The 18319-nt window shown below is 49.5% G+C and overlaps 1 protein-coding gene across 3 annotated transcripts in view; it reads left to right on the forward strand.

The window, feature by feature from the left end:
* Positions 1-18319, forward strand: part of LOC101778059 (probable RNA-dependent RNA polymerase 3) — a 31609-nt gene that overhangs the window by 2389 nt on the left and 10901 nt on the right. For all 3 annotated transcript variants that reach the window (XM_022828250.1, XM_004975010.3, XM_022828251.1), the window contains exons 4-11: positions 355-438; positions 1114-1288; positions 1643-1847; positions 2188-2275; positions 2353-2478; positions 11104-11130; positions 11275-11346; positions 17850-17956. In XM_022828250.1, coding sequence (XP_022683985.1) covers positions 355-438; positions 1114-1288; positions 1643-1847; positions 2188-2275; positions 2353-2478; positions 11104-11130; positions 11275-11346; positions 17850-17956 — 884 coding nt within the window. The remainder of the gene's footprint in view (positions 1-354; positions 439-1113; positions 1289-1642; positions 1848-2187; positions 2276-2352; positions 2479-11103; positions 11131-11274; positions 11347-17849; positions 17957-18319) is intronic.

Genomic DNA, 18319 nt, shown 5'->3' on the forward strand with positions numbered 1-18319 from the left:
AAAGGGGGTCTTTTGTCCCGGTTGAGTAACCCGGGATAAAAGACCCCCCCCCTTTTGTCCCGGTTGGTTTATCCCGGATGCATTTCCGAGATCTTTGCACCTTACCAACCGGGATAATAGGTGAGTTCTCCACCAGTGAATGGTAGCCCCATGATACCTCGTTTTCAATGAAGCAAACTAGGTAAAATTTGTAACTGCACATGTCATGAGTACCCTTGAATATGCATGTGGCTCTTGGATTTTTGATGCTTCATCATTCCGGTACTTACATTTTCATGTAACAGATGATAATCGTATTTTTATGCCCTAACCTCAATGTTGGCTCCATTTACTCTTTGATGCCTTTACCTGCAGAATCTTGATTTGGACCCAAGTAAAACAAAAGTATACCATTGTAATATTGAGATAAGAGGGGATTCCGTATTCTATGTTTTGAAGGTTTGTGATGCTTCCAATATCTTTATTTTGTATTTGTGTTTCATTTTATTGTTGTTGTTCTCTTCACATCAACAAGTAGTCATACTACATTGTTCAATTTGTGTTAATCGCTTTTAACGTCTCACCAATCTAGCTTCCTGTAGTCAACATGCATGCGCGCGCGCAGACGTAGGTTGATTTCCAAGGTCATATTCTGCTCTGAGATTTCTGTGATTTAAAATTTTCGCTATTTCCTATTTCTGTAGGTTAATTGTTTGACTGATTCTTTGCTATTGGTTTCATTTAGAGAAAGTCATGCATTGCAAATTGTTTTCCTATATGCAGTTACAAGAATATTCTACTATTATCTTCATCATATTGTAGAATTTGTGCTGCAAACACGATAATTGGGGAACTGGCTGATATTTCTATTAACATAAAAGGTTCATATAACTCAATTATGACGTGCAATTCCTACTTAACTTCACATAACATGTCCTAAAACAGTAATACATAGTTGTATAATTTGACAGACCATGCATCAAATTCCATTGATATATGAATAAAAGGATGAATGCCAATGACATTAATGGGTTAAGAGACCCGGATTGCCAAATGTTGCATTTGTGGGCCAGAAACATTTTGAGGAAATTTAGGGACCAACCTTATATTCTTAACCTTATTTGACTGAATCAGGGGCCATATATGGAGAATAAGAGGACTTACCTTCAGAAAGTTCTTGGTGATGATAACGTTCTTGTAGTAAAGTTTATGGTTCCTTCAGACACCAATGCTGATTTCTACCGCCAACTCTACCATAAGGTTGCTGAAGATGGTATTGTTTTGGGTCTGCGGCGATATCGTTTTATCGGTGAGTTTCTTGTTTCTCATAATGCAAATTCTATTTGGATTTAGTAGTTATTACGAACAATATCATATGATGATTATTATACAGTCTCGACTCCACATGTTTGTACATTTTCTTTTGCTAGCCACTAGGGTTAACACATTTCAGCACTTGCCATAAGTATTACTCATGAATTTGTGAATTTCCTGGGGACATATGCACATTGTGTGTTTGGTGGATTGAGTGAGTGGATGTTTACCCACTCTCCAGTGCATTATTATTGCAGCTGTGGACCTCTTAATTTATTTGCATTTTCCTCTGCTGCAGCATTTCTCGAACTTCTAGTTTGTTAGATTATTTTTATTTGATCTTTCTCAGCTTACAAGGATGGAGCAAATGAGAAGAAAAAGAAAGACGATGGACAAGGGGAAATCAAGAAATGCACTTCATCTGTTAGGTGCTACTTTGTTTGCACTGAGTCGGTGGATGAGACTTATATTCTCTCCAACAAAACAGTTGGTCAGTGCCGCAAACTGTTCATGGATATCCATACCGCTCCCACCTTGCCAAATTATATGAAAAGGTTTGTCATCTAACGTATTAAGCTAAATGAACCATGTCTGTTCCAACAGTCAAAGGCACCTTACCGGTGCAATCCGCGTGCCTTTTCTGGGTGGTGACAAGGTGCTAGGGAACTACAAATTCTGCTACCAAAATAATAACATTGAGTTTTCAAAAAATAGCCAAAGGGAGGTGCACTAGAAAGGGTGCCAATTTTTTTTTATTAGGAGTGTACTTATGTTCTTGCAGTTGTTGCGGTTGAAAAAGAGAACTAACAATCAGATGTTATTGTTTTCTACATGGGTATGCATCCTCCCCTTTCTGGTGTGTTAAACTTATGTTCTTTGATTGGAATGATGCAGGTTTTCGTTGATACTATCCAAAACTGTAACACTGGAAGTTGATTTATCGACAGTTAATGTTATACTGATTGATGATGAACCTTGCCGGGTAATTAATTGCTTCCTCTTCAATATTTTCTTATTACTATTGAGCATACAACATGTATCTTCAATATGGTATTTCAGAATGAACATGGGAAAGTTGTTATTGAAGATGGGAAACGTTGGATCCATACTGATGGTACTGGCTTCATATCTGAAAATTTGGCTAAGAAATGCCCCAACAGAATTATCTCCGGAAAGAAGTCAAAAGTTTGTACACTTGGCCCTGTTTCCACAGTTTGTCATTTTTTTAAAGAAACTTTTAGCTATTACTCAATATTTTAAATTTATGGATGATATTTTGGGGGTTCTACAAATGGTTGCCGTCTTTCTATTTTTATTTAATTTATTGTTATTAGATCAACAGATTCATACCAAGAATGACAGTTCCCTGTTCTCTACGTAAAATAGGCTCATTTCTCAGATTTATCCATACAAACTACAGTCGACACCATCATCAACAACAAGGACATCATCACCAAAGGCCTGTGCCTATTCATTTTTTAGGCACATGAATAGCTGCTTTCCATGCACTCATATCCAAGTACAATTCTTGGGTATATGCTGTTCTTTCAAGTCCCTTCTTGTTGCCTCCTCCGATATCATGTTCGGACAAGCCCCCTATTTCTCCTTAAATTATTGTTGCGCCTTTATGTTATGGACACCTTCTTCGGTGCTAAGTTCCATCGCAGGAACAAGAAGCCGGAGTCAGGCTAGTTGGTTAGGAAATAAGTTAGTTCAGTTTAGATATTGCTTTGCTAGAGTTTGTTAGTTAGCCGGCTGCTAATATAAAGCATGGCAGAGTCCTTGTAATCCTCAAGTAGAAAGTAGTTGGAACGAGCCTCCGGAGAGAGGGCGAGATCCCATCTACCTTGTACTCTCCATTACCCAGCAATATAGCCATATCATCTTTGGTATCAGCTGGGACCTTCCTTGGAATCGCCTTCCTCCACGCCTGCATCTGCCATCATTGCCGCTAAACCCACCGCGCCTCATGCATCCACCATCATCACCATGGGCGATGAGTTCATCACAGCAATCGACCGGATGGTTAAGGCCATCGGTGATCTTGGCTCCAAGCTTGAGCGCGATGTTGCATTGGTCCGCACGAAGACTGGAACGATGAACGCCTCCATCAACAACCTGCAGACACAGATCTTGACAATTAAGGGTCGTTTCGACGCCTCCTCCTCCGACAACAGCTTCGTTTTGCTGCCACACGCCATCCACAAGCTACGTTTCCCCAAGTACGACGGTGCTGAGGACCCGCTGGGCTGGTTGCACAAGTGCGATCAATTCTTTCGCTCGCAAGGGACGTCGGAGGATCAGAAAGTCTGGATGGCTTCGTTCTACATGGAGGGTGCGTCGCAGCAATGGTACTACTGCCTGGAGAAGAATACAGGCGTGCCGTCCTGGGCCAAGTTCGTGGAGGGCGTCAACAAGCGCTTCGGGCTGCAGGTTCGCGGCTATCCACTGGGTGAGTTAACTCATCTCCGGCGCACGAGCTCCGTCGACGAATATCAAGATCAATTCTTTAAGCTCCTGGCCCGTTGTGATGGCGTCACCGAGTAGCAGCAGATCGACATCTTCACGGCCGGCCTGGGCAACCCGATGCGCACCAACGTGAAGATGCTCAAGCCGGAGATGTTCGAGGATGCAATGTCCCTGGTGCAGGCATACGAGCGATGGCACGATGCGCATGACGCCACGGTCGCTAGCACGTTCCCCTGCCTCCCCAGCCACGCCCAAGCCCTCACTTGCGGCAAGTGCCACTGGCTCTACACCGACAACGCAGGCGGCACCAGTTAAGGCGGCACCTCGCAATCCGCACTTCAGGCTCCTGTCACCTGAGGAGATGGCACAACGGTGGCTCGAGGGCCGTTGCTTCAATTTCTCGGAAAAGTTCACCCCCGACCATGCCATGTCGTGCTCAATGCGCGGCATCTATTTGCTGGAGCTTGTCGAGGATGACCCCACGGACGAATTTGACCTCGACAACTTGCGCGTCTCCATCCACGCGCTCACCGGCATCGCGACGGGGGATACGATCTGGCTGCATGCGGAGATCGTGGGCAGCGCCCTCTCCGCCCTTGTGGACTCTAGGTCCAATCATTGCTTCGTGTCGATGGCAACTGCGGCACGACTGGGGCTGACTCCGACGCCGCGCCCTATGCTGACCGTGGGTGTCGCCAACGGTGAAAGAGTGCCGTCGTCAGGGGTGTGCACTGCCATCCCAATCCTGATCGGCCAGGAGCGCTTTTACGTGGACATATTTGTGATTCCCCCCGATGGCTACGAGATGGTCTTGGGTTGCCAGTGGCTGCGCACCCTAGGACCTATTCTTTGGGACTTCACTGCCAAATCCATGTCCTTCTGGCTTTTTGATCACCACGTCAAGTGGTTCGGTGTGGGCGCGTCCACGATGCTGAGGCTGTTCCTCATCGCTGCTTGTGACTTGGTGTCCCTACTCTTGGACGAATTCTGCGACGTCTTCAAGCCTCCGATGGGACTGCCGCCGTCTCGCCGTCTGGATCACCGCATTCACCTCCTGCCTGACGCGCCGCCGGTGGTAGTACAGCCGTATCGCTACCCCCAATTGCTGAAGGATGAAATTGAGTGCCAGTGTGAGGAGATGTTACGCCAGGGGATCATTCAACCAAGCACGTTGGTGTTCTCCCCGGTGCTGCTGGTGCGCAAGAAGGACGGTTCTTGGTGTTTTTGTGTGGACTATCGTCTATCGTGCCCTTAACTCCAAGACGGTGCGAGACATGTTCCGAATTCCCATCGTCGACAAGCTGCTAGATGAACTCTGTGGCGCAAGGTTCTTCACCAAACTCGATTTGCGGAGTGGTTACCATAAAGTCCGAATGCATCCCGATGACATCACCAACGCGCCGTTGACGTATTTGCATCGATTTGTGCTTGTCTTCTTTGACAACATCCTGATCTACAACTCCACTTGGGCGGACATTCGCGCTGTTCTGACCACCCTGCGCGCACAAGAGCTGTTCCTCAAGCAATCCAAGTGCGTCTTTGGAGAGCGCTCTGTAGCCTACCTCGGTCACGTGATTGGTGAATACAGTGTGGCCATGGATAGTAGAAGATTACTACTGTCCAGGCGTGGCCATTGCCATTGACGCTTCGGGCACTGCGGGGATTCCTCGGATTGATAGGTTACTACGGTAAGTTCATTCACAATTACGGTCTTATTGATGCTCCCCTAACAGCCTTGCTCAAGAAAGAGGCGTTCCACTGGACGGACGCTGCTACAGAGGCATTCAATGCCTTAAAGACAACACTCACCACAGCGCCGGTTCTCTAGTTGCCGGATTTTGATTGGGAATTTGTGGTTGATTGTGATGTGTCCGGTTTGGGATTTCGTGCTGTTCTTCATCAGGGTCAAGGCCCTGTGGCTTTCTTTAGTAAGATAATGGCTCCTCAGCATGCCAAGCTTGCGGCCTACGCGCGCGAATTGATTGGGCTAGTTCATGCGGTGTGCCATTGGTGGCCTTATCTCTGGACTCGCAGCTTTAAGGTACGGACAGATCATTGCAGCCTCGAGTACCTTCTAGATCAGCGCTTGTCCACAATTCCCCAACACACTTGGATGAGCAAGTTATTTGGATACACTTTCACTGTGGAGTATCGCCTGGGCAAGCAGAATGTGGCGGTAGATGCGCTGTCGCCGCGCGATGAGGACAATGGGGTGCACTAGAACTTTGCCATCTCCAGGCCGGAATTTGCCCTCTTTGACGACTTCAGGCCAAGAAACGGGAGATTGAAGAGGGTACTGCCGGTGCCAATTGGTCACTGGTTGATGGTTTTGTTATACACCGTGGTCATGTGTTTGTCCCTGAGTCCTCACAACTTTGGCTGCGGATTTTGGATACTGCCAACGTAGACATGAGGGCGTGCAGAAGACTCTTCAGCGCCTCAGTGCTTCTTTCTACACGCCACACGCCACTAAATTGGTCCGGGAGTTTGGCAAAGGCTGCGTCATTTGTCAGCGCAAAAAAATTGAGCATCTTCATCTGGCAGGGTTGCTGTAGCCGCTTGATGTTCCTCACAATGTTTGGAGTGATATTGCTATGGATTTTGTCGAAGGATTTCCCAGGGTCAGTGGCAAGTCAGTTGTCGTCACTGTCGTGGATAGGTTCTCCAAGTACATGTCACACCTGGTTTTTAAAACAAACCAAGTGCTACCTATATGTATGCCAGGATCAAGTTTCATACATATAGTGACATCATCAGTGAATAACATCAACAGTATCACGTAAAGAAACACAAAAAAGACTTACGAAACCATTAGAGATATACAGCTTAATTTCGGAAACGGAGGCTCCAAACTTCACAGACAATCGACTGGGGGTTGTGTACGCCTAGAACTCAACATCATCTTCACAACAACTTCATGGCAGCTTGTTCTTCTGAGCAATGTTGGTTATAGCAAGGGTGAGCACATGTCGTACTCCGCAAGTGTGAGGAGAATATTAATGCAAGGCTTAAATAAGGAAAGACTGACGAGTTGAATGCATTTTTAGTTGGTCAAATTTTATTATCACCTGATTACTAAGGTATAAGTATATACCAACCCACATTTAACATAAACATAAGCCATAGTCATATGACACAAACCATAACCACGATTTAAGTCCATCTTCAAGTATATTAATCATGTGAGGTCCAGGCCGCTCTTGACCGTGAGCACGGCTGATCGATCAGTTTTACACTCTGTAGAGGTTGCACATCTTTACCCACAAATAAAACAAGTTTAATCATTAAGTTCATTAAAGCCACCATAACCCAAGTATAGCAGCTAAGCATAGCTACCCAATAGAAAGATAAACCCAGGTTAACAAGGAATGATCATAAAAACTAGGCAAACCTTAATAGGACCCATCAAATTAAATGCAAGCATTTGCAATAGTGATTAAATAAAGTTATTGGGACAAAAGCACAAGGACACACTTGCTTTTCTCCAACGAAAAATTACTCTTACTGCTCTTCAGCTCTTGCTCTCTTGAAACTCTTACTCTTCAAATCTTCCGAATAGCGATCCTTCTACTCGAAGCAATCACCGGCATAAACATACAAGCAAACAAACAAGTACAACTAAGAACAATACACCAATTGAGAGAAGAGTTTTAAAAGAGCGTACTAAAGGATATGGCTCGATTATAGGATTACACGAACGTAGGAAACGCTTAAAACAGAACTATGGTTGAAAAGGTAAAACTATCGAGAGATTTGAATTATAAAAGAAAAGACAAGAGCTACATGCTGCATTTATTTTAGTTGAGAAAAACAATGTAAAGATATTTTAGAGAAATATCCATAGTTGGAATTAATCAAGTTATATTGGTCTCTAAAAACACGGTGTAAAACTTAGGCAAATTTTATTTATAAATATTTAAGTACAATTTATGTAAATTAACATTTGAGTTTAAAAGAGGCATGTAAAGGCATCTAAGTGTATAACTTTTTATTTTGAGTTCAACTAAACAGATTAGATTAAAATCACATCTGTATTCGTATTAGTCGAATTAACATTTAATTATGAAAACTTGAGATGTAACCTATGTAGCTTTTATTTAGAAGACAAATTGAATAAACATTAATCAAATTGAATTTAATTTATGAAAAGCCGAGGTATATCTCTAATTAGTTTTTAATTGGAAGAATTATTTAGGTAAGCATTAATCAAATTAACTTTAGTTTTATGAAAAACCAGTATATAACCTAATTGGCTTTTGTTTGGAAAAGGGCATGAAGTAGGCATTAATCAAATTGATGTTTATTATGAAAAACGGTGTATAACTCTGAGTAGATTTTGTTTAGAGAAGACACATGTTTATCAGGGATTAATCAAATTAATATCAAATTTATTTTTAAAAACATGCATGAAGGAAATCATCACCACTAACGTGTACTTTATGTCATCATGAATCTAACGCAACTTGAACGGATAAAAATGGAGTTAAAACGTGGATTCTACGAGCTAAACAAAGTTGCAAGGGCCTAAACGTGATTAACCGTATACTTCAGGGGTTAGCAAGGAAGATTAGCAAGACACAAGGATTAGTGTTCACCAATAGATCAAAACCTAGGGTTAGATCTGCAAAAGCTCTCGGGTAGGATTGGATCTAAGGTTTAGAACGATTCTAGGGGTTTCTTTGCAGATTGACCAAGACACAAGGAAAAAGGTTGGTAGTTACAGGTTTGGCTAGGGGCCTATTTGCAAACTGGAGAGCTTCTTCCTCCTTTCGCCAGGAAGCTTCTAGCCAGCCGGCTTGCCGGTGCTCTGGTGGCTTACGGTCTTGGGCGGGCGGTGCAAAAGGGAAGAGGAGACCGAGGGAAGCACGGGGATGTTCTCACTAGCGATGGGGAGGCGGTGCAGCGATCGAAATTTGGCCGGCGGTGGACAAGGCGATGGCCGGCTCGGGCTTCCCCGCGGCGGCGGCGCTTCGGCGTCGATTAGACGGCGAGAAGTGGGGTTGCAGCTTGGCCGTTTTATCCGATGATGCCCCTTGGCGGCGAATCGGCGACCGGCGGTGCTCGGCTCTAGCCGGCGGACGAACGGTGGCACGGCGCTTGCGAGGTGGTGGCGCGAACAGCTGGACGTGAGGCGGCGAACAGGGGCGCACAGGGGTTCGAGCGCTCGCCCTTTTATAGGGTTGCACGGAACCCTAGCGGCGCGCACGCCGAGGGAGGCCGGTGGCGGCGCCGGCCGTCCTCGGCCTGGGTGGCACGGGCCCCGATGGGCCTGGCGGGCCGGCTGCTGAGCCTCTGCGGGTCGGGCCCAAGGCTCAGCCCAAAGGGAAAGGATAGGGTTTATTTTCCAGAAATTATTTCCCGTGTAATGATAAATCTAGAAAAATTTAGATAAATCAATTAAGCCAAGAAAAATACTCTGAAAATCCCAAAAATTTCAGGAAAAATCCCAGAGATAGTTTGGGACACCAGGAATCCAAATAAAATATTTGGAGCTCGTGAAAAGGATTCTAGAACCTTCCAAAAATTGGATTTATCTCTAGAAAAGTGAGAATAAATTCCAAAAAAAGTTGGAAAATTCTCAAAAGGGTTTGGGCATCATCTAAACGCATTTTTAACACTTTTGCACTGAAGAAAAACCAAGATGCATCGGCATGAATGCAACACTCAGAACAACCTTATTTAATTTAGAAAAAAAACAAACAATTATTTTTCCTGTACTAAATTTCTTGTAAAGAAAAAAAATAAATGTTGGGAAAATTTTAAAATTATAGTAAAATTATTGTTTAATTATTCCTTTTAATCACATCCTGAAATTCAAAAATATTAGGGTGTGACAGTACGCTCATTTCATCACTTTGGGGCATCCATATACAGCGCTGTCCGTGGCCCGTGTTTTCTTTGATCAAGTGGTCCGCCTCCATGGTTTGCCGTGCTCCATCATCAGCGATCGTGATCCCGTGTTCACTAGTTAGTTGTGGAAAGAACTATTTACATTGTCAGGCATGAAGTTGTGGTTAAGTTCAGCATTCCATCCTCAGATGGATGGTCAATCAGAGGTCACTAACAGAGTTCTCGGTGTTTACCTCTGATGCTTAGCTGGAGATCGTCCCAAGAATTGGTTGCGTTGGCTTCCTTGTGCAGAATTTTGTTATAATTCTTCTTTTCAGACGGCTTTACAAGCAACTCCGTTCCAGGTGGTGTATGGCCGTGATCCGCCTACCCTCCTTAGCTATCAGCTGGGCTTGGCTCATGTTGCTGCAGTGGACAGAGAGCTGGTTGATTGGGACATCTTCTTGGCTGACATTCGGGAACGATTGCTTAAGGCTCAGGACTACATGAAGGCCGCCTATGATAAGCAGCATCGGCCTCATGAGTTTGCTGTAGGCGATTGGGCGTGGCTGCGTCTTCATCAGCGTTCCGCCACTGCTGTCACTGATAAATCTAACGCCAAGCTTGCTCCTCGTTACTATGGGCCTTTCCAGGTGCTTGAACATGTGGATGAGGTGGCTTATCATCTTCGTCTTCTGCCCAAGGCTCGCATCCATGATGTGTTCCATGTTGTCTTCTTGAAGAAATACCAGGGAGCTCCACCAGAGGAAATTGTTGCTTTACCTGTGATTGCTCATGGCCGGGCTGTGCCTATGCCAGCTAAAGTGGTTCGTGCTCGCCCTGCTTGTCAATCCTGGGAGTTGCTTGTTCAATGGGTTGGCTAGGGACCTGCTGATGCTACTTGGGAGCCGCTTGATCAATTCAAGGAGCGGTATCCAGAATTTCAGCTCGAGGACGAGCTGTTTTACCAGCGGGGCGGAAGTGTTATGGACACCTTCGGTGCTAAGTTCCATCGCAGGAACAAGAAGCCGGTGTCAGGCTTGTTGGTTAGGGAAATAAGTTAGTTCGGTTTACATATTGTTTTGCTAAAGTTTGTTAGTTAGCTGGCTGCTAATATAAAGCATGGCAGAGTCCTTGTAATCCTCAAGTACAAAGTAGTTGGAACTTCTCAGAGCCTCCAGAGAGAGGGCGAGATCCCATCTACCTTTGTACACTCCATTACCCAGCAATATAGCCATATCACTTTAGGATTCTAGTATGCACTGGCACCTTTGAAATTCTCTGTGGACATGTCCATGCAAACTACAGTGTGTCATTGATTTCATTGCTTTGAACTTGTTCACTGAACCACTTTTCTTTCTGTTCCTCCGAAATTGAAGTGCATATATAAATAAAGGAGCATTGTGGAAGTCACTCCTAAATATGTATGCCTCTGCATAGAATAGAGTAGTTTATGGTAAAGGTTCATACAATTATCAATTGATATATTTATTATTTCTATTCCTTGTTCAGGATTATATGCATCGAGGTGAAACAATGGTGAGGTCTACGAGTTCAAAGCGGAATCATTCTCATCATTGAATATGCATCTTATTAATTATGTGCCTTTTATGGTCTCCTACTATCTGAATGTGTTGCGATTTAACAAATGGTTTTGTTCTTACAATCTGTTCTTTTCTCTAGCCTCTTCTCATGCAGGTCCGTCTTTTTTATAATGGATATGCTGTAAAAGGAACTCTACTAGTTGACAAAAGGGTATGCATTCAGAGTTCCACAATCTGGACATTATGTTACATTCAAAATCTAGCAATCCTGTTTTGCTTTTGAATGGTGCCGCAATAGTTTTTTTGGAAGAAGTCCATTTTACTACCCTGAACAATTCACTTTGTCCGCTTAACCTCCTCAACAAAATTTAGGCTCGATTTACTCCCTCAAACTATTTCAGTTGGTCTAATCTACCCCTTAATAAGATTGGTATCAAATGTTCCTAGCCTATGTTGGATAAGTCTTGCTGGTTGTCTTGCTGCTGGTCTTCAAGGACCAGCTGCTGTACTGGTCCTGCTGGTCTTCAAGGATCAGCTGCTGTACTAGGCCTTGTGCTGCTGGTCCTGCCTAGGACTGCAGCTGTTGTTGACTGGAGGACGGTGGGGCTGCAGCATATGCTTGCTGCAGCACCACATTTGTTGACTACTTTTAGGGTAGGACAGTCCTAGGCATCTTAGACTAAATAGGACAGCATCAAAAAGGCATCTTAGACTAGCATATGCCTTGATGCTTGGCTGGTTGGCTGCTTGGCCAGCTATAAATATGTATCCCCAACCTTTGGTTGGATATGGTATTGTGGAAAGAAAACCTAGAAAATTGCCCCAACTCTTCCTAGTGGCATCCTCTCGTTGAGAGTTACAGTTCAGATCCGAACAACTGGTATCAGAGCCGTACTATCCTGTAGCTTGAACATCTCCTGCTCACAACCCTCCCCAGCCACCTTTCATCCCCAGCCGGTAGCAGAAGCACCGGCTGTCCCTGCGCACTCCTCTCCCTCTACGCAGACGAGCGGCAGCTCGTCGGAAGCAGCCTCTTCCCCACGCAGCCCCCCGATGGCGCACTATGTCCGCAGGACAGTCTCAGCACTCGGTCGCCTCGAGCGCGCGGCGTCGGCAGGAGGCCGAGCTTGCTGCGGCAGAGGAGCGTACCCAAGTGGCGGCGGAGACCGCTGCGGCGGCGGCAAGGGCGTCGAGGCTAGCGGCGGCGGAGCTGGCTGCAGCAAGGGCGGAAGCGGAAGCGGCGGCGGCAGCAGCGGAGCTCGAGACTCTACGTGGCGGTAGCATCAGCAGCGCTACCTCTACCGATGGCGGTACCGACGTAGAGCTCGTGCAAGCAAGGGAGGCGGCGCAGGAACGGGCGGCGCAATGGGCAGCCGAGCACCCCCGCGGGCGCGGCGGCGGCAGCCCAGACGGGCGTGCACGCGCCGGCGGCGCTCCAGGCGGGGGCGCGCGCGACGACCGTGTTCCTGGCGGACATGGTGACCGCGACTTCCAGGGCGACCCGCACATCGACGTTGCACTGGAGGTCCAGCGATTGCGGGAGAGGGCTGCCCAGCTGGAGGCGGAGATGGAGTTCGATCGGCGGCACGGTGGCCGGGTCGACGGAGAGCGCGGCCCTTACAGGCAGCGTGGCTCTCCCTCCACGGACCGCCGTCATGGTCGCCACGGGGCCCATGCTGTTGTCAGGGAAGTCGGCCCCGGTGGTGGGTGGCCTACCCTCACCAAGACCAACTACGTCGAGTGGGCCGCGGTGATGAGGGTGAGGCTCTAGGTGCGGCACATGTGGGAGGCAGTTCGGTACGGCGATGTCGACTACGATGAGGATTGACGGGCGCTGGACGCCCTCATCGCTGCAGTCCCGCCCGAGATGCAGTTCTCGCTTTCCCAGAAGCGGACTGCCAAGGAGGCTAGGGACGCCGTCGCTGCGGCACGCATCGGCAGCGATCGCGCCCGCAAGTCCACACTGCAGGCACTTCGCAAGGAGTGGGAGAACCTGGCCTTCAAGCCAGGTGAGGACGTTGATGACTTTGCTCTCCGTCTCAACACTCTGTTGCAGAAGATGGTGCAGTACGGCGACGACACCTACGGCGAGGAGAGAGCTGTCGAGAAGCTCCTCCGCTGCGTACCTGAGAAGTACAAGCAGATCGCTCGCTTGATCGAGTCTCTACTGGACCTCTCCAGGATGTCGATCGAGGAGGCGATAGGTCGCCTCAAGGTCGTCGACAGCGACGAGTCACAGCCTCCGTCAGGGCCCGTCATCATTGGCGGGAAGCTCCATTTCACTCAGGAGCAGTGGGAGGCCCGCCAGGGTGATCGGAAGAAGGGGGAGCCTTCTTCCTCGACAGGCGGCCGCAGGCGCGGCAAGCCACGCAAGGCGCCCAAGGCTCGATGAGGTGCCGAGGGCGGCGCGCGAGGAGGCGCCCAGGGTGGTGCTGGCGGCGCGCGAGGAGGCGCCCAGGGTGGTGCCGCCGGCGAGCACAGGCCGCCACGCGACGACACGTGCCGCAACTGTGGCAGGCTTGGCCATTGGGCCAAGGACTGTCGACAACCAAGACGCGGCCAGGCTCACGTCGCACTAGCGGAGGAGGAGGAGCCGGCTCTACTCCTGGCACATGCAAGCATCGAGCTAACTCCAGCGGCATCGGCCGCAGCGGTTCTCCTCCACCTTGACGAGCCGAGGGCACACGCCTTCCTCGGCGATGGCTCCAGCAACGATAGGACTGAGGGGTGGTGCCTCGACACCGGCGCTACCCAGCACATGACTGGTCGGCGAGAGTTCTTCACCGAGCTTGACTCTAGTGTCCGAGGCACCGTCAAGTTTGGGGATGCCTCCGGCGTAGAGATCAAGGGCGTCGGCTCCGTCATCTTCACCGCCGAGTCTGGAGAGCACAGGCTGCTCACCGGAGTGTACTACATCCCCGCGCTGAGGAACTCTATCATCAGCCTGGGACAGCTGGAAGAGAATGGTTCGCGCGTGGTGATCGACGACGGAGTCATGAGGATTTGGGACCGTCGTCGTCGCCTTCTTGCCAAGGTAACCAGAGGCGCAAATCGCCTCTACATCCTTAATGTGCAGGTGGCACAACCCTTCTGCCTCGCTGCTCGTCGGGACGACAAGGCGTGGCAGTGGCACGAGCGCTTCGGGCACCTTCATTTCGAGGCCCTGAAGCGGCTCAGTGCCAAGGAGATGGTGCGAGGCCTACCATGTGTTGATCATGTGGAGCAGTTCTGCGATGTCTGTGTGTTGACAAAGCAGAGGCGGCTCCCCTTTCCCCAGCAGGCGAGCTTCCGAGGCAAGGAGCGGCTCGAGCTCGTGCACGGGGACTTGTGTGGCCCGGTGACGCCGGCCACACCCGAAGGACGACGCTACTTCTTGCTGCTCGTCGACGACCTCTCCCGCTACATGTGGGTGATGGTCCTCGGCAGCAAGGGGGAGGCTGCGAACGCCATCAGGTGCACGCAGGCTGCTGCGGAGGCGGAGTGTGGCCGCAAGCTGCGCGTGCTGCGCACCGACAATGGCGGCGAATTCACGGCGGCTGAGTTCGCGTCGTACTGCGCTGATGAGGGCATTCAACGCCACTACTCCGCGCCGTACAGCCCACAGTAGAACGGCGTCGTTGAGCGGCGCAACCAGACGGTTGTGGGGATGACTCGGGCCCTCCTCAAGTAGAGGGGGATGCTGGCTGTTCTCTGGGGAGAGGCGGTGGTGACGGCTGTCTATATCCTCAACCACTCGCCCACCAAGGCGCTCGACGGCAGGACGCCATACGAGGCTTGGCATGGGCGCAAGCCGGTGGTGTCCCACTTGCAGGTCTTCGGCTGCCTCGCGTTTGCCAAGGAGCTTGGCCACATCGGCAAGCTTGACAACAGGAGCACTCCAGGAGTGTTCATCGGCTACGTGGAGGGTTCGAAGGCCTACCGCATTCTCGACCCGGAGACAGCGTGTACGCACAGCGCGCGATGTTGTGTTCGACGAAGGGCGTGGGACAAGGCGGTGGACGACGGTTCGACTCCGACGTACGACGACTTCACTGTCGAGTACGTCCACTTCGAGGGAGCTGGGGGAGTAGGCAGCTCTTCTTCGCCGAGCGTGCCTACCCCAGTCCCCAAACCTCCACCGACTCCGACGCCTGCTACTCCGGCGTCGCCACGCTCTCCAGCCGCGACTTCGGCTGCGACGAGATTCTCGCCGGCACCACCACAGCCGGCGACGCCACATACTCCAGCACCGACGGCCACCCCTCCGGGCACGCCTACTTCGACACCAACTCATGTCGAGCACAGCCCGGTGGAGTTCGCTACTCCGCTCTCTCACGACGAGGAGCGCATCGACGCGTACCACGACGGCGAGCAGTTGCGGTACTGTACGATGGAAGACCTCCTCGGCGACCAGCCGGTGCCGGGACTGGTGCCTCGCGACCTGGAGGCACAGTTGCACCTTGCATGCGATGACGGCGAACCTTGGTCTTTCGCGGAGGCCGAGAGACACGCGGCATGGCGCGCTGCGATGCAGTCGGAGATGGACGCGGTTGAGAAGAACCGCACCTAGGAGCTTGCTGACCTCCCTCGTGGTCATCGTGCAATCACCCTTAAGTGGGTGTTCAAGCTAAAGAGGGATGAAGCCGATGCCATCGTCAAGCACAAGGCTCACTTGGTGGCACGCGGGTTCGTGCAGCAAGAGGGGATCGACTTCGACGATGCTTTCACCCCCGTGGCACGGATGGAGTCCGTGCGACTCCTCCTTGCGCTGGCCGCCCAGGAAGGCTGGTGCGTTCATCACATGGACGTCAAGTCGGCGTTTCTTAACAGCGACTTGAAGGAGGAGGTCTACGTACACCAGCCGCCGGGTTTTGCGATCCCCGGTAAGGAGGGCAAGGTGCTGTGCTTGCGCAAGGCCCTCTATGGCCTGCGGCAGGCTCCGAGGGCGTGGAATGCCAAGTTGGATTCCACGCTCAAAGGGATGGGCTTCGAGCAAAGCCCGCACGAGGCGGCCATCTACCGGCGGGGCAATGGAGAAAATGCCCTGCTGGTGGGTGTCTACGTCGACGATTTGGTGATCACCGGCACCAAGGATGCGGAGGTGGCGGCGTTCAAGGAAGAAATGAAGGCCACCTTCCAGATGAGTGACCTAGGGCCTCTCTCCTTCTACCTGGGGATCGAGGTGCACCAGAATGATTCCGGGACCACGCTTCGACAGACCGCCTACGCCAAGCGCGTCGTGGAGCTAGCCGGGCTCACCGACTGCAACCCAGCTCTCACTCCGATGGAGGAGAGGCTGAAGCTGAGCCGCGACAGCACGACGGAGGAGGTAGACGCTACGCAGTACCGGCGTCTTGTGGGGAGCCTTCGCTATCTCGCCCACACACGGCCGGACTTGGCATTCTCCGTCGGCTACGTCAGTCGGTTCATGCAGCGACCGACGATGGAGCACCAGCAGGCCGTGAAGAGGATCATCTGCTACGTGGCGGGGACCCTCGACCACGGTCTCTTCTACTCGAGGCGTCCCGGGGCGGCACACTTCGTCGGGTACAGCGACAGCGACCACGCCGGCGACATCGACACCAGCAAGAGCACGAGCGGGATTCTCTTCTTCCTCGGCAAGTGCCTCGTTAGCTGGCAGTCGGTCAAGCAGCAGGTGGTGGCGCTGTCCAGCTGCGAGGCCGAGTACATCGCGGCCTCCACTGCTTCGACTCAGGCGCTTTGGCTTGCCCGACTGCTCGGTGATCTCCTTGGCAGAGACACTAGAGCGGTGGAGCTCAGGGTGGACAGCAAGTCCGTTCTGGCCCTGGCAAAGAACCCTGTTTTTCATGAGCGGAGCAAGCACATCCGGGTGAGGTATCACTTCATCCGAGGCTGCTTGGAGGAAGGGAGCATCAAGGCGAGCTACATCAACACCAAGGATCAGCTTGCGGACCTACTTACTAAGCCCCTTGGGAGGATCAAGTTCCTTGAGCTCTGTTCCAGGACCGGGATGGTCCAACTTTCCCACAAGACGGCGCACAAGACTTAGGGGGAGAATGCTGGATAAGTCTTGCTGGTTGTCTTGCTGCTGGTCTTCAAGGACCAGCTGCTGTACTGGTCCTGCTGGTCTTCAAGGATCAGCTGCTGTACTAGGCCTTGTGCTGCTGGTCCTGCCTAGGACTGCAGCTGTTGTTGACTGGAGGACGGTGGGGCTGCAGCATATGCTTGCTGCAGCACCACATTTGTTGACTACTTTTAGGGTAGGACAGTCAAAGGCATCTTAGACTAGCATATGCCTTGATGCTTGGCTGGTTGGCTGCTTGGCCAGCTATAAATATGTATCCCCAACCCTTGGTTGGATATGGTATTGTGGAAAGAAAACCTAGAAAATTGCCCCAACTCTTCCTAGTGCCATCCTCTCGATGAGAGTTACAGTTCAGATCCTAATAGCCTATGAAAATAACCATGAAAATTTTTAATGAATTTTTCTAACATAGGGCATCACGTTCTCTATCGACTCACAAAATTTGAGCTTAAAACTCAACTTTTACACGGAGAAACAAAAAAGACAAATCTTGTTAGGGGACAGATTGAACCAACTGAAATAACTTGGGGGAGTGAATCGATCCTAAATTTTGTTGAGGGGGTTATGAACAAAGGTGGATTGCTCAGATAGTAAAATAGATGTTTTCCTTTTTGGAAAAGACTTTCTTAGCTTACCTAAAACCAAGTATCCTTTCTTTTCTATTACAGCTTCAAGATGATACTATTGTTATCCGACCATCAATGGTAAAAGTAAAAGCTGATCCAAAGTTGTCCTGGTTGCAGTCTCTCAGTTCTTTGGAAATAGTTTCCACGAGGTATGCCAGGAAACTTTTTGTACTGTTGGATTTAGATTGTAAGTACATACTTAGTTTCTTTGCACATTTGAATAGTTGGGGATTTCATATACGTCCTTCTGTTGTAACCTTAAAGTCTCTGCAAAGTATCATCCCGTGTCATTCTTGGTTGGTGAAACTATTTTTGTACCTTTTACTCTGTTTTGTGGCTAAACTTAATTTGTTTCACTATGTCTTGTAAACTTCTGGTTGAGGCAACTGGCAAGGCCATTGTAGTTAGTTTTGCCTTTCAACTGATGTTCTAAATGTAACTGTTGACCATCGTTGTAGTTCAAAAATGGTGTGTTGTGATAATTAGGAAGACACACCTTCGATCTATATATC

The sequence above is a fragment of the Setaria italica genome, chromosome VII (assembly GCF_000263155.2).
Source record: "Setaria italica strain Yugu1 chromosome VII, Setaria_italica_v2.0, whole genome shotgun sequence".
Classification (NCBI taxonomy): domain Eukaryota; kingdom Viridiplantae; phylum Streptophyta; class Magnoliopsida; order Poales; family Poaceae; genus Setaria; species Setaria italica.